At 47.2% G+C, this 15,094-nt stretch overlaps 1 protein-coding gene across 5 annotated transcripts in view; it reads right to left on the bottom strand.

The window, feature by feature from the left end:
- Nucleotides 1-3,938: 3,938 nt before the first annotated feature.
- Nucleotides 3,939-15,094, bottom strand: part of PTPRH (protein tyrosine phosphatase receptor type H) — a 30,605-nt gene continuing 19,449 nt past the window's right edge. Inside the window, exons 10-19 of one of the 5 annotated variants that reach the window (XR_014557265.1) lie at nucleotides 14,736-14,817; nucleotides 11,227-11,317; nucleotides 10,340-10,430; nucleotides 9,927-10,003; nucleotides 8,683-8,817; nucleotides 7,509-7,631; nucleotides 5,601-5,761; nucleotides 5,111-5,246; nucleotides 4,183-4,501; nucleotides 3,939-4,111 (exon numbers count right to left, since the gene is read on the bottom strand). Coding sequence is in view for 3 of the 5 variants with exons in the window: in XM_083707863.1 (XP_083563989.1) it covers nucleotides 4,364-4,501; nucleotides 5,111-5,246; nucleotides 5,601-5,761; nucleotides 7,509-7,631; nucleotides 8,683-8,817; nucleotides 9,927-10,003; nucleotides 10,340-10,430; nucleotides 11,227-11,317; nucleotides 11,504-11,551; nucleotides 14,736-14,817 (1,082 nt within the window). In the remaining 2 variants the exon portion in view is untranslated. Of the gene's footprint in view, nucleotides 4,502-5,110; nucleotides 5,247-5,600; nucleotides 5,762-7,508; nucleotides 7,632-8,682; nucleotides 8,818-9,926; nucleotides 10,004-10,339; nucleotides 10,431-11,226; nucleotides 11,318-11,503; nucleotides 11,552-14,735; nucleotides 14,818-15,094 lie in introns of all 5 variants that reach the window. The other 4 variants (XR_014557266.1, XM_083707863.1, XM_083707865.1 and 1 more) reach the window with 4 other exon arrangements.

The following is a 15,094-nucleotide window of genomic DNA, read 5'->3' as shown; positions in this document are numbered from 1 at the left end:
TGCTTGCCCACCATCTTGTGGCAGTTCAAGGTTCCTTTCTGTGCCGGCTGGGGGGCTGCTTGCTTTGGACGCAGCTGTTTGTTGCCTACAGGGAACAGGCACATGCAGTCGAAGCAGCAGGACTTAACCCCAGCTCTCTCTCATTGCTTGACAGTTGATGATCGAGGTGGGAGATTAAATCCGGCTCAGTTTGGCTGTGTGCGCCTGTTCCCTGCAGGCAACAAAGCGTTGCAGTCGGAGCAAGCAGCTCTAATCAATGAATCAATCAATAATAGAAAGACATCGACTGAGCAAAGGATATCTACGACTTCTCCTTCACCTAGCCCTGCCTGTAAAATGTAGCCTCCTTTCCCTTATTTCCCCACATGGGAAGGGGGAAAAAGAAGTGCTTTGCCAGCCCTATCCCATAGCACCAACCATAGGGCTGGCAATGCCCCTACCTAGCTGGCTGTTGGGTGCCTGAGAACCCTGTGCAATGAATTTTGACAGGTGGGCATCATGGCCCACCTATCCATCACGCAACGTCATGCTGGTTGCACCTGTTTGCCTAAGCTGGCCCAAGGGATTGGGCCTGAGAATGATCTGCCCCCCAGGACCAAAAAGGTTCTCCATCCGTTTTAGGATAAGAGCTGCCCTTTCTCTCTCACATTCACAAAGGTAGTCTTTCTCTATGGGGAGCAGCCCAGCAGAACTGGGCTTCTAGCTTGGTGGTACCCACCCTTTGGAAGTCCCTCCCATGATGCACCAGGCAGGCACGCTGCCCCTATTGCCCTTTTGGCACCCGTTGAAGGCCTTCCTTTCCCAACAAGCCTTTTACAGCCCTTCCCTTGTAATGATGGAGAGATAGAGACCACAGACCATGTCCTTTTATGATTCCCCATCGCCAAAGAATTGATGCTTTTGAATTATGGTGCTGGAGGAGACTCTTGAGAGTCCCATGGACTGCAAGAAGATCAGACCTATCCATTCTGAAGGAAATCAGCCCTGAGCGATCACTAGAAGGACAGGTGCTGAAGCTGAGGCTCCAATACTTTGGCCACCTCATGAGAAGAGAAGACTCCCTGGAAAAGACCTTGATGCTGGGAAAGATGGAGGGCACAAGGAGAAGGGGACGGCAGAGGACGAGATGGTTGGACAGTGTTCTCAAAGCTACCAGCATGAGTTTGACCAAACTGCAGGAGGCAGTGGAAGTCAGGAGTGCCTGGCGTGCTCTGGTCCATGGGGTCACGAAGAGTCGGACACGACTAAACGACTAAACAACAACAAAAATTACCAAGATGCTCATACAAGACCATTGCCCCATTTCTTAGAAGAATGCCCAGAAGTTCTAGTTTGGAGCTGTGCAGTTTACTTCTAGAAGACGGAAAACCAAAGATTACAGCATGAGTTGCAAAATTTTACACGACAACGTATGAAATACATCAGTCATTCTTGCCTACTGGGTCTACATAGACTTTCTATCTCTTTTTCATGTTATTAAATCTTCAGTTTTGTTTACCTACCATTTTATTTCTCTCTATTTTATCCACATTAGTATTTGTTGTATTAAATAGAGTATGCTCATTTTTAACCGTATAATAAATTACACTCCATCCATCCATCCATCCTTTTTGTTTTTACATTTGGAATTGTTTTTCATTGCAGATTGTTTTTGCTGTGAAATTGTTTTGAGATTTTTTATGGGAAGTGATTCATAAGTGGATTCAGATAAACCATCTAAAAACCCCAAAATAAATCAGAATTATGCTCCCCCCGTGGTATTGGCTTACTCATACGCAAATCAATGTAGATTTAATCAACTGATTAGCTGACCCAAATGCACACAGTGATCCAGCTGTGGCTGCAATCCTACACCTCCAGCAAAGTCTACAATCAGTGGGGTGTCCATTTGTAAAATTTCTTCAGTTTGGCAACAGCCCTAATTTGTATAAACAATGACTTGTAAGTCCAGGAAGAGAGAGGCTGTTGACATTTGTGATGGGAGGGAAACTGACAGGGCTTCAAGGCATGAGCTTGAGAAGACGAGGCATCTGGAATACCAGAAGCCATGAGGAGGTTTTATCTACTGAGGATTTTCATACTGAATTTGCACCAACACCCTTTGTATGACCTGTCCTTGAAAATCATGTGGGTGAGCTGCTGCCATCCTCATCTTGGCTCTGGTTGTTGTGGGGATTTCTGCACAGGGCTTGTGTGAATCTGCACTCCTACGGCAATTGGGAATCGCCTCTCTGGGATGATACAATAAATCTTTTGAAAACAGGGAAAGAATTTAATCCTCTCCAATTCCTTCTGCTTTTGTTCATTACTTTTCTGCTTTTGTTTCATTACTTTGTGAATGGCATTCCCACCCCCCTACTCAATATATCTTCACAACAACCCTGAGAGGTACGTAGGTTCAGCTTGGACAAAACAGTGGGCATGAGATGGCGCAGGCCCAGTGAGCTTCATGGCTGAACCAAAGGCTCCTGAACCAAAGATTCTTCCTGTAAACACTACAGTGGATTTCATCACCATACCGTCAATATGCAACAAACATGCGGGCCACTTAATCTGCTTGTGGTTTAGTCAATTTTATCTTTTATTTATTTATTGCATTCATTTTTCGCTTTTCCTCCAAGGAGCTCAAGGTGGAGTACATGGTTTCCTTCCTCCCCATTTCATCCTCACAACAACCATGTGAGGCAGGTTAGGCTGAGAGGCAGTGAACAGCCCAAGGCCACCCAGTGAGTGGAGATTTGAAGCCTGGTTTCCCAGGTCATAGTCCGACACACTAAACCTTACACCATACTGGCTCTCAAGTCCCATGCTGTAGACTTATAGACAAAGTTGAATTTGTTTCTTCTTGGGGTGAATAATAGAATTCAAAGGGACCCCAGGGATCATCTAGTATACCCGCCCCCGCAATGCAGGAATATGCAGCTGGCCCTTACAGACAGACTGGTGACTGGGAGCGGCCGCCGAGATCATATAACACTGGTCTTGAAAGACCTACATTGGCTCCCAGTATGTTTCCGAGCACAATTCAAAGTGTTGGTGCTGACCTTTAAAGCCCTAAACAGCCTCGGTCCAGTATATCTGAAGGAGCGTCTCCTCCCCCATCGTTCTGCCCGGACACTGAGGTCCAGCTCCGAGGGACTTCTGGCAGTTCCCTCACTGCGAGAGGCCAAGTTACAGGGAACTAGGCAGAGGGCCTTCTCGGTAGTGGCGCCCGCCCTGTGGAACGCCCTCCCATCAGATGTCAAAGCGATAAACAACTACCTGACATTTAGAAGACATCTGAAGGCAGCCCTGTTCAGGGAAGTTTTTAATATGTGACATTTTAGTGTATTTTTCATCTTTGTTGGAAGCCGCCCAGAGTGGCTGGGGAAACCCAGCCAGATGGGCAGGGAACAAATAATAAATTATTATTATTATTATTATTGTTGTTGTTGTTGTTGTTGTTGTTGTTGAACCTGCAGCCTTGGCATTATCAGCGCCATGCTCTAACCAACTGAGCTAAGTGGGTTTGCCTTCCTATAGCTAGGACAAGTGGTTGCCAGTCATTGCCCATTGTTTGCTCTCTACGCTTCTGGAGGCTTCCCTGCTTTTGATTAAGGTCATTATAAGTTTCTTCATGATAGAGCCTGCTAATTTCATTTGCTAGATGCATCTTCTTTCCTTCTCCCCCACCCACTTTAACCCCATGTCAATCCAGAGGTGACATTAAGCACATCTTTGAATCCTATGTGTGTGATTCTCTTCCTTTACTTCTTACCTTGGGAAGCCTGAGATGGGCTGTTAGAGTGGTGCAGTGAGGAAATGGGGGGCTTGTCCCAGTCCCCCCTTATGTTCCCCCACCAAAAATCACCCCCTCTCTCACACTTGAAGCTACCATATGCCTCCAGAGCTGCTACAGAAAAGCTACCACAATCGTATCCTCAGATATATGAGTGCTGATCGGTTATTTCATTTTATTTGTAAAATTCTGCACCTGCCTTTCACCCATATAGCCAAAGGACAGGTCACTGCAAGAGCAAATCTGTCCATTTAGGCTCCTCTCAGCTTCTCAGTCCTAAGCTTCACATTTCCATTTTGTATGTTCCCAACAGATACAACGCGTGCAATTTAACTTCCAACCCACAAAGAGAGAAGGGGGCAGGGAGACACACACACACACCCCTCATCACTTCCTCAGCTGGCTGGCACAATCATGTCAAAACTGGGCTGGGGAAGGGATCGCAAGTGAGTTTGCGTCTCCTCTAGGAACCAGCGTCTCCCTCCCTAGGGAAGCATATCCCAAAGTCTGCTGTGGGTTCCACACCCTTTGGGCACATGGGCCTCCTCGGCTCTTGCTGGGACAATGGCCAAAGAAGACAGGCTGTCACACCCGGGACACCTCGTAGCCTTGCAGGGCCCAGGTGTTTTCATACACTGCCGTGTGCTCTGTCTTCTCACTGTCGCTCTGAGGAGGAGGCTGGAGGGCATCCAGGAGACATTGGTGAAGAAAGACGAACTGGGACTGCGGAGAAAAGAGGTGTTAAGGTGTGTGGATTAGAGCACTACCAGGAGGACAGAATTTCAACTTGCTTTGTCACATATATAGCTCAGGAAGATTCAGCTCTCTGTCAGGGCAGCTTTGAGTACTTCTTATGTCAAAAAGAGCCCTGCTGGATGAGGCCCATGGCCCATCTAGTCCAACATCCTGACCTCACAGGGGTCAACCAGAGGCCCCCAATCAATAGGCCGTGCTCCTTCTTTCAGATGTGATGGATGGCGCAGATGTTTGCCTGCCTCCTCTTAAGTCGTTTAACAGAGAACCGAAGTCTCCAAAGAGAGCCAGAGGGAAGCTGTTTAGTAACTAAAGGTAAAAGGTTAAGTCCAGTCAAAGATGACTATGGGGTTGCAGCGCTTATCTCACTTTTCAGGCCAAGGGACAGCTTTCCAGGTCATGTGGCCAACATGACTAAACCACTTCTGGCACAACGGGACACTGTGATGGAAACCAGAGCGCATGGAAACACCATTTACCTTCCCACTGCAGTGGTACCTATCTATTTACTGGTGTGCTTTTGAACTGCTTGTTCAATACAGATCTACTTCACTTAACGACATATTCCGAGCCTCTCACCTCAGTCTGAATCATGAGCGGACGGTTCATCCTCAGCTTTCGAACAAAAGAGAAGACTCCAAGCTCCCCTGTGACCTGGGCTTGGCGCAGCAGGGAGTCCAGGGAGATGAACGTCCCCGTCCGGCCTACACCTGCGCTGGAGAGGTGGGAGAGGGAAGGAGAGGACAGTGTCAACCAAGGCCACATTCACACGACACATTTATAGCGCTATGATGCCACTTCAAAGAGTCATGGCTGCCCCCAAAGAATTCTGGGAGCTGTAGTTTGTTAAGGGTGCTGGGAGTTGTTAGGAGACTCCCTATTCCCCTTCCAGAGCCACAATTCCCAGAATTCTCCGGGAAGAGGTGTTATGGATAGTTAAGCCATTCTGGGTTGAAGTGGCTCTGCTGTTTGTGGTCCCTCCGCAGCCTCAGTCCACAGAACCTGTGGGTTACACTTCTCCCTGGCTGTCCCCTGCCCCGATCCTCTCTTCCCCTCCTCTTGGGTTTACCTGCAGTGTACCAGAGCTGGCCCAGCGCCTCTGTGCTCCTCTATGTGGGCCCTCACGAGGTCTCGGAAGTGAAGGATGGTGCTTGTGATTTTGGGCACCCCATGGTCCGGCCACGACGTGTAGTGGTAATGCCTGGCCAGGTGGACCTCGGATAGGTTCACCTGTTGGGACACACACACAATTCAAGCGCTTTCTTCAGAACCACCCCTGGGTTTCACCTCCATTTCTTTCCAACTCAGTGGCGTAGCGTGGGTTATCAGCACCCGGGGCAAGGCAAGTAATTTGCGCCCCCTAACCCATGGATTTGCGCCCCCTAACCCGTGGATTTCCCTAACCCCCAGATGTTGCGCCCGGTGCGGCCGGCCCCCCCTGCACCCCCCACGCTACGCCACTGTTCCAACTGGCACCTCAACATCCTGAAAGCTGTGGAAGCTCTCAGTTCTTTGTCACACCATGTGGCGATGGGGGGGGGGGGGAGGGAAGAGTTTCCATTTGTTTTTATTTCCAAACTTCTATGATTCTGTATACCGAGGGTGTTTGTAGTTTATTTTGAAGTGGCTCTGTTCCGCTCCCAAACCCAACCACTTGAGCATAGTGTCTGAGATAACAAAGTGGGAACTGCAACAAAATGTTGCAGCGTACCTTCCTCTCCCACTGTCAGGGCTGGGCCAGGAGGTGGGAATCAGGTTCTGTGGGACGAGCCAGCGGTTGAGATAGAAGAGTAAACTACAACCGGAGGATGAACTTCAGGAAGCAGGATCTAGGATCAAGCTGGGATCAGGGCCAAAAACAACCCAATATACAGGATTGCACAACAGAATTCAGGAAGATCTTGTGGCTCAAGATCAGGAAGCCTCTCTCATATCCTGCCCAGAAACATCATATAACCCTACTAGGTGGGCAGAGTCAGCCTGGGGTTCCTGAGGGTGCAGAACCTGCCACCTGCACCACACAAGACACCACACAAGGTAACAGTTGTCCACACATCCCAGTGGCTCCTGACACTTCCTAATAGCAGTGCTCTCACTCAGGGTTCCAGCAAGCCAAACGCCCCTTCTTCTCCCATGTGCCCTCATTTTCCTGCTTTTTTCTGTATTTTTATCTTGTAAACTACCCTGAGATCTTTGGATGAAGGGTGGTATATTATTATTATTATAATTACTGTTTTTCAACTTTCAGCTAGGTTCTATAAGGCTGCCCATCCCCCAGTGTTTTAAAGGGTATTTTTGGCTTATGCATGCCTTGGGATTACTTCCACTGGCAGAGGAACAGGGGTGTGGGCAGAGCGCACCATCCCCAGCGGCACAATCCCAGTGGGGTGCCATTGCTGCTGCCCCCCCCCCTGCGCTGGGCACCATGCCCCTGTGGGCTTTGCCCCACACCCCTGGGACACGCCCCACACCCCTACCTGCTCTTGAAGCTCCGCCACTAATTACTTCCCTGTCTCTCAGTGACTCCCTTTTATTTTGTTGAGTTCACAATTAGAAGGATTGATTATTTCATTATTATAATTTTTAAAGGGATATCTTTAATTAAAATTATGACAACCAGTGCCATTATTATTGTCACGATTATCATCACCATTATTATTTATCGTCATCATCGTTACTATGAAACAATAACAATTTGATTCACTTCCCAATCTTCACCCTAAGGTCCCAGGATGCGCCCCAGCAATTTTAAATACAACACTAAAGATCAGAAAACTAAGAAAATAAGAACAGAGTGGGTCTCAAAAATCTACCACTCAGGTGTCAAAAGCTGGAGAAAAGAGACTGCGGATTTGGTAACAGCCTCTGTTGCAATGATAAAGCAGTTGGATAAATATCGCTTCACAGGGCAGTTATTCTGGCAGAAACCATTTGGATGGAACGCCAGGGGAGGCGGTCCTGATCCCTGCTCCGTCACCTGCTTGATAGTGAAATCCCGGATGGTCCAATCGGGGAGGATTGTCTCTGTGACGACGGACACTGTGATGTTGTCGTAGGTGCAGGGTGTGTAGTCCAGAGGCCAGTAGCGTTCACATTTCACCTGACCAGAAGAAGGTTGGGGATGAGGCAAAGGGAGAGCCATAAACGTTAGTGGAAGGACTGGCCTTGCGGAAGAGCGGAGCAACTGTCAAACTTTGGTCAGGTTTTGGTTGGGCTGTTGCAGATCAAGGGCTCTGAAGACCAGGTCTACATCTATACCCTCCTCACAGCAGCTGGGGAGTCGCAAGGCTCTTTGGAACAAGCTCCTCACTTCTGCTCCCTGCCTGATACTATCTGCTGCCTTTTACAAACATAGAAAAATGTCCATCTCTTCTAGGGAGGAGAAAAAAAAGATTTGCTTATTTGTGTAAGTTGCCCTCAAATGACAACCTACCATCAAATTGGCTGCTTAGCATCATGGCCTCATCCTGAAGGGGTGGGAACACGCATGCAACTATTCATAATGGAGAAAGGAAACAGGGAAAACGATGGCACTGAAGATGATTAAGGAAGAAGAAGCAGCGATCAATCTCACAGGTATTGGGGAGGGGGGGTTTCTATCCCACTGAAAAAACTAGTTTTAAACACCACCACCCAAAGTAGATAATATTTTGTACAGCCCTAGATGGCTTGCCCCTTTTGAATGGGCAAGTAAACATAAAAGGTAAAGGACCCCTGGACGGTTAAGTCCAGTCAAAGGCGTCTATGGCGTGCGGCGCTCATCTTGCTTTCACGCCAAGGGAGCCGGTGTTTGTCCACAGACAGTTTTCTGGATCATGTGGCCAGCATGACTAAACCGCTTCTGGCGCAACGGGACACCGTGACAGAAACCAGAGTGCACGGAAATGCTGTCTACCTTCCCGCTGCAGCAGTACCTATTTCTCTACTTGCACTGGTGTGCTTTCAAACTGCTAGGTTGGCAGGAGCTGGGACAGAGCAATGGGAGCTCACCCCATTGTGGGGATTTGAACTGCCAACCTTCTGATCGGCAAGCCCAAGAGGCTCAGTGCTTTACACCACAGCGCCACCCACATCCCCCAATGGGCACCCCCCAAGAGGCAGAACATTGTTCAAGCAGTTTCCTGACTCCCAGCCAAAGGCACAATTCTCACCCGTCCGTTCTCGGCGCAGTTAGTGAGCATGACCACGGTCACGATCTGCTGCTCCCATATCATGCGCCAGAAGTCGTACAGTGTCCCAGGCAATGGGCCTTGGGCTGCTATGAACTCCTTTTCCCTCTCAAAGCCCTGGAGTGAGTAATGAGGAAGGAAAGAGAGAGAGAGCTTTGCCTTAGTACGGAATCAATGGGAAATCACAACGAAGAGTGGCAAAACTTGTTTAGACTGGGAGCCACTTTATGTGGTGGAAAGCTGAAGGAGGCCACATTTCGACGGTGGCTGTGGTTCACACACACACATTCACATGCCATTAATAGTCACCAGTTATCACATACGCGGGGACACCACCCCATCCAGCTCCTGCTCAGTCTGCCCTCACCTGTTCTAATAGAAGTGTTGCCCAGATTTTTGTCATTTGTATGCCTTGCCTTTCGGTATATTTATTCAAGGTGGCTGCTAACCAAAAATAAAGCAGTATCTGTACATATAATAACAATTCAAGAATGTTGTCACGCTATACTTTGCTTTGCCACAGACAAGAGAAACTGGGTTCCCAGAGCTGTTGGGCCTCACAGCAATGTCAGATGGTGAAGAGGAGAGAACCAGAACCAGAACCAGGCAGGTAGACAGCCCTGACAAGTGAGCAGGCAGCTAAGGCAGGACACAGAGGTTTGGTGAGCTTTAGGAGAGGAGGGGGTGCTGTTTTTGGTGAAAGTGGGTGCTGGGTGGTTTTGGCAAAGGGTGGTTGGGGTTGGGTGGGGGTAGGTGGGACTGGCTGGCAAAGAAAGCAAGTGTGCAGCCCCTAGCATAACAGCAATAACGTGTCATTAAAAAATGAAACCAGCTCTTAAAATGACAGAGAAAGCAGTAAGAGCCAAAACAAGGATGGCAACCCATAAAAGCTAGCTGAAATAAAAAAAATTCCATTGCTTGTCTAAAAGCAAGCTACAAAAAGTGAGAATAAGTGTACTCAAAGTCACTCTGTAGTAAAATGTACAAAGTCAAAGCAAACTCTCTCTAACCATGAGAGTCTTGCTCATTAATGGGAGGTTAATGAACCCTGGGAGAAAACTGGAGACTAGTTGGCATTATATATTGGGGGCTGAGATATACCGTGCTAAAGTTGAATCCCAAATCTATGCCAAGCTTAACTTAAGTTATACAGTTTTTGTCAAGGGTGAATCACAAAGGGTCCCAAACCACATCTCACACAAAAATGCAGCCGGGGTGGGACTCACAGGCATGTAGCTTGCATTGATGTAATCTGAGTTGGGGTCTCCGGATTTGATGGTGAGCTGAACTCGCGAGTGGTCATCTGCAGAGAAGGAACCAAAGGGGTTAAAAGTAAAAGCATCCCTCCCATTGCCAGAAAACATTATCTGAAGTAGTGGGCAATGAGGCTAGAAGTTTTCCAAATAAGTTCATTGATCTGAGCCAAAGCCTGCCTTACCCAAGAATTCTGGGTCAAGGGTCAGGTGACTTTCAAGCACCAATGACAGGCCCCTCCCGCCTCCTCCTGCTTGAATCTCTGGTCTTTTGAGGTTATATCTGAAACCACCGCTCCGTAGTGAGATGTTCAAAATTAAAGCAGACTCCTTTTGCTACGCGCAACCAACAAAGGAAAAAACAGGGCAGGGGGAACGAAACTGACATGGCAGAACGTTGCTGTAGCGATTCTTGACTTGATTTTCAGGCCGCTCTGCCACGCTCTGGGGCTGTCCTGTCCCCACGTCCTGCAGCTGCTGTTGTGAGGGCAAGGAAAAAAGAAATGGTGAAACAAGAGGCACAGAGAACTATGAAACAAGGCGACTCCTTCAGCAAAGCACGAACCCAAAGGTTCTTCTCTGTTTCTCAAAATGTATATAAGCAGTATATAAAAATTCTGACAAAAAAAGAATGCAGCTGAAGTATTTAAAATAGTGGATATTTAAAGTATTTAAATAGTGGATATGTAAAGTATTTAAAACAGAACGACGGCTGAAATATTTAAAAGAGTGGCTGAATAGGGTCCGGGATCTCTTATATCTGGCAACAGCTCTCATTTAATTAGTAAAAGAAACAAGAGGGAAAGGACACACAAGAATAATGTTTGTTATGAAATCTGGGATTTATATTCAGTTTTTAAAGATCTTCTTGAAGCAAATCAACAAATAGATTCAATAAAAATAATAGAAATACAAAAAAAGCACTGTCTGGAAGACGCTTAATGCTACGTTGGTAGGGTACTTTAAAATGGGCTTTATTCTTAATTGCTGGAATACCCTTTTTAATCTAAAACAAGGATGGCAGAGTATTTTCGCTGCGATTTAATTTTAAATAAGCGTATCATAGGAATGTAAATGGCTTATACTCAACCAGACCACTGGTCCACCTAGCTCAATAATGGCTACACTGGCTGGCAGCAGCTCTTCAGGGCTTGGGACAAGAGCCTTTCTTTCCCAGCCCTGCCTGGCGACGCCGGGGATCGAACCCAGGACCTTGTGCATGCAAAGCGGGTGCTCTGCCCACCGAGCTACAGATGCCACAGCAACCTTGTACCTGGTATTCCTCTGCAAAACCAAAGCCGCTGTTGGAGAAGCGCTCGTGGCAGTAAGCTGGGAAAGCCAAAACAGGCACAGAATCCAGGGCTCTGCAGGGGAGGAAAAGATGGAACAGTTCTCTCTTTAAACCTCAAAGTTTAAGCAGGCAATACATAATTAACTGACCAATTGTGTCGCAGATAACTCGGTTCTGCCCCCCCCCCCACATAAAGCCTGCCCCCCCTAAAATAAATCCTGGCTATGTCCATGCACCCCCCATACCCTTTCATCCTCACCCAGGCAGTCCCATATCTGCTTTCTGTTTCTCCAATACATTCTTCGTCCTGCAAAGGAGACGGAAAACTAAGCAATGTCTGCCAGTGGCAAGGTCCTCTGTCTCTTTTCCCAGGACACGTCCTCTTTTTCAGGGGTAAAATTCCTGTCCGGGTGGATTTTTGTAAAATTTGCCAAAATGTCTCTGGCTATACTTTCAGGATGAGACATAGAGATGACTGGTGGTTGAAGACTTGCTTTCCTCTTCTCTTCTCCTGCCCCGCTCACAGTGCCAGATTTATGTACTGTATAAGCTAAACAAGCTATAGCTTAGGGCCCCACTCTCTTGGGGGCCCCCCAAAAATGTAAAGGGAAAAAACCTGGATGTACATTTCCAAAATATAAGATAAAAAACAAAACAAATAAAACCCACATACAGCAACAGTGTTTTGTGTTGTGTAGGCTCCTGTGATGTACATATTTGTTATGCGCAAAAGGCTTTAGATACCTATTAGGTGCATAAATTACCATATAGCGTATATTCAGCACACAAAACAGCGGCAATTTGTTGTTGACAAAGGACAGCTGGGCATATAAAGGGCCCCATTACCTTCAGTAGCTTAGGGCCTCATCAAACCTAAATCCGGCCCGGCCCCCTCAGCAATATATCACAGCTTTTATAGCATACATATAGTAGGGGTATTTAAAATGAGAGTCGTCATAGCATCCTCATTTTTGTTCTTCAAAATATGGCGACCCTAGTGGTCTCCCCCCCTCCAAAAATAATAATCTCTAATCAGAACGCCTGACAGGACACTATAGAATTGAAGCCTGCAGTACCCGAACCTCCCACTGGGGGAGCCACGGCGCTAGACCAAAGACCCTTTGTGCCAGTCCATAAGCAGAGCTGTGGCGATTTGGAAATTACTGCGTCGCCCAAGGGCCTGTGAGAAATCCACACAGAGAGAAATTTGTCTCCTCTCTCATGACACTAGAACACGTGACCAAGGAAGCTGAATGTTGGAAGATTCAGGACATATAAAAGAAAAAGTACTTTTCATGCAAGGTACAGTCAAACGATGGAACTCCCTGCCACCAGAGGCAGTGATGACCACCAAAATGGTTAACTTTAAAAGAGGATGGGACTAACTCTTGGAGGACGTGGCTAACATGGTTCCTATATACATGATGGCTACGCTTTGCCTCCACGGTTGGAGACTTCTGAATAACAGCAGGGGAGAAGGCTCTTGTGCTTGGGTTCTGCATATTGGTTTCCCATAGGCATTTGGTTGGCCACTGTGGTGAAATAAAAATTTATATATATATATATATATATGCAGGTTTTGGTGTCCTCGGGTGTCTTCCCGTGTAAAAGTTGGGGTGTCTAGGCGACGTTTCGACGAGGTCTCACTCGTCATCTTCAGGCTGGTGCTTTCGGCTTCTTGTTACTGGAACAGAGCGGGATCTCAATGTTTGAGTTCCTATAAATACTGTAGAGGGGGTGTGGTGTCTAGCCTCCAATGTTCTGGGCAGAGAGGAAGTTCCCAGGCTAGTGTGCTTTTTCTTCTTTTGTTCCTTAATTACTTGAGAGATACCTTGAGTGATTTCTTGAGTGATATCCTGAGTACCACTTAGGTGGGTCATTAGGTGTGGATTAGTTGCTAAAGTCTTTGTGTCTTGACCTCTTGAACTTTGTGAAGAGTTTTCCTGAGAAGATGGCTGTATTGCACTTAGTTGTGCTTTGGCTTGGCTTCGTGTATAGGGGCGAGCTGTGGTTTTGTGGCTTGTGTCAGCCAGATCTGTGTAGGGATTGCAGGGGGGTGCAGCATCCGGAGGTGCCACCATGGATTGGCTACTGGATGGTGTCAGTAATTCATCTGTGGAGAGGGTCTGGGTTTGGGTCTGGTGTGGTTGATTGGTGTTGGCGTTCTGTGTGCCTCTGGATCTGGTGTCAGTTTTTGTGGGGAGGGCTAATTTCCAGATGTCTGGCAAGCGGGATGTGTCGTCACGCTTGTTCATGTTGTGAGGGTGTTTCTCTATCTCGATGGCTTCCATGATTATTCTCTTGTGGTGATGTTCCGTGTTAAATAGCAATTTGGAATCTGCAAAATTAATTTCGTGTCCTGTTTCTTTCATGTGTTGGAAAAGAGAGGAAGTTTTTTCTTCTTTTTTGACGGCATTCTTGTGTTCTGCGATACGTGCATTTATTCGTCTGTTTGTTTGTCCAATGTACGTGGCTGGGCAGACTTTGCAGGGTATTTCATAGATCCCTTGGTTTTCCAACCGTCAAAAAAGAAGAAAAAACTTCCTCTCTTTTCCAACACATACGAAAGCATATATATATATATATATATATATATATATATATATATATATGTTCATGAATGTACCAACCAAGCACGTACATAGATATGTGGACCACATGTCTGGAGCAGCACAGAAGACTGTCCTGAAACCATTTTGACTCCCAATCTGACCAAATATTTTCTCTGCAAGGAGGGAGGGAATGAGGGAACCTTCCTATTGTCTCAGGAATTGGGAAATCACCATCTCAAAGGAATGGCCAGACCACCAGGAAAAGAAATCAGATAAGGCATTATCAGATAACCTGGCAGACAGGAAAAACAACAACATTCAAATTTCTGTTGTAGACCACCTTTTCTGTGATGTATGCATGATGTATGGAGGGGTGCTCTTGAGCTCCAGGGCAGGGAATTTAAAATGTCTGTATAAGGGCAGGCACACCTTGGTTCTGGGTCCTCCTCCTTTCCTGCGTGTGAGGGGAGCACCCGGTTGCAACAGTTCAATAAAGATCAGGCTTACTAGCTGCTTTGCTTCTCAGTATTCTCTGGTTGGCCTCTGTTATTTTCTCCTACCGATGGCGAACCTACAAAGGACTCTATAAGGGCTCTTGTGTCCCCCATAAGGAAATAAGGGCAGATTTTTGTTCATTACAGTGGGAACAGGATGCTGGACTAAATGGACCACTGGCCGGATCCAGGAGGGCTGTTCTTGTTCTCTTATGACTTTTTGTAGCTGGACAGAAGACTTCAGTGCACTGCCTGGCCCTTTGCCCCCCACCCCTGCAGAGGAAATGCGTCAGGGGAAAATACAAGCCGATAAATGCAGCTTGTTTTCTTTTCCTTTGTGCCTCCGGATTCAGGTTACGGCGCCCTGATGCTCCCCCCCCGCCCCCTGCTGGGGTCAATAATGCTGTGCAGCAGAACCCTGCGATACTGTACTGAGCTTGCTCACCTTTTCCTCCAGAAATAGAACAGCAGGAGGCTGAGGAGGCCTGAGAAAAGCAGCACAGGGAGCAGAGTTTCAAGGATGACCCCTAAAGACAAAGAAAGAAAATGCTGCTACTAAGTCTGTGTGCATGTCTAAGTCGGGGGTGGGAAACTCGTGGTCCTCCCTGCGTTGGAAGTGACCAGTGCAGGAATCGGTTACCCCGTGGTCCCTTCTCACTCTTAAAATCTATGATTCTAAGCAGAGTATAAATGAAGGAAGGTGCACAGGAAAGGAAGGGAGCACAGCTTAGTGGTCTGCTGAGCACCTGCTTGGCATGCAGAACTCCCCAGGTTCAATCCCTGGTGGCTCAAATACAGTGGTAC

This window comes from Podarcis gaigeae (assembly GCF_964106915.1).
Source record: "Podarcis gaigeae genome assembly, chromosome: 13".
Taxonomy (NCBI): Eukaryota; Metazoa; Chordata; class Lepidosauria; order Squamata; family Lacertidae; genus Podarcis; species Podarcis gaigeae.
The sequence above is the reverse complement of the archived record's forward strand: the minus strand, read 5'-3'. Positions and strand labels throughout refer to the sequence as shown.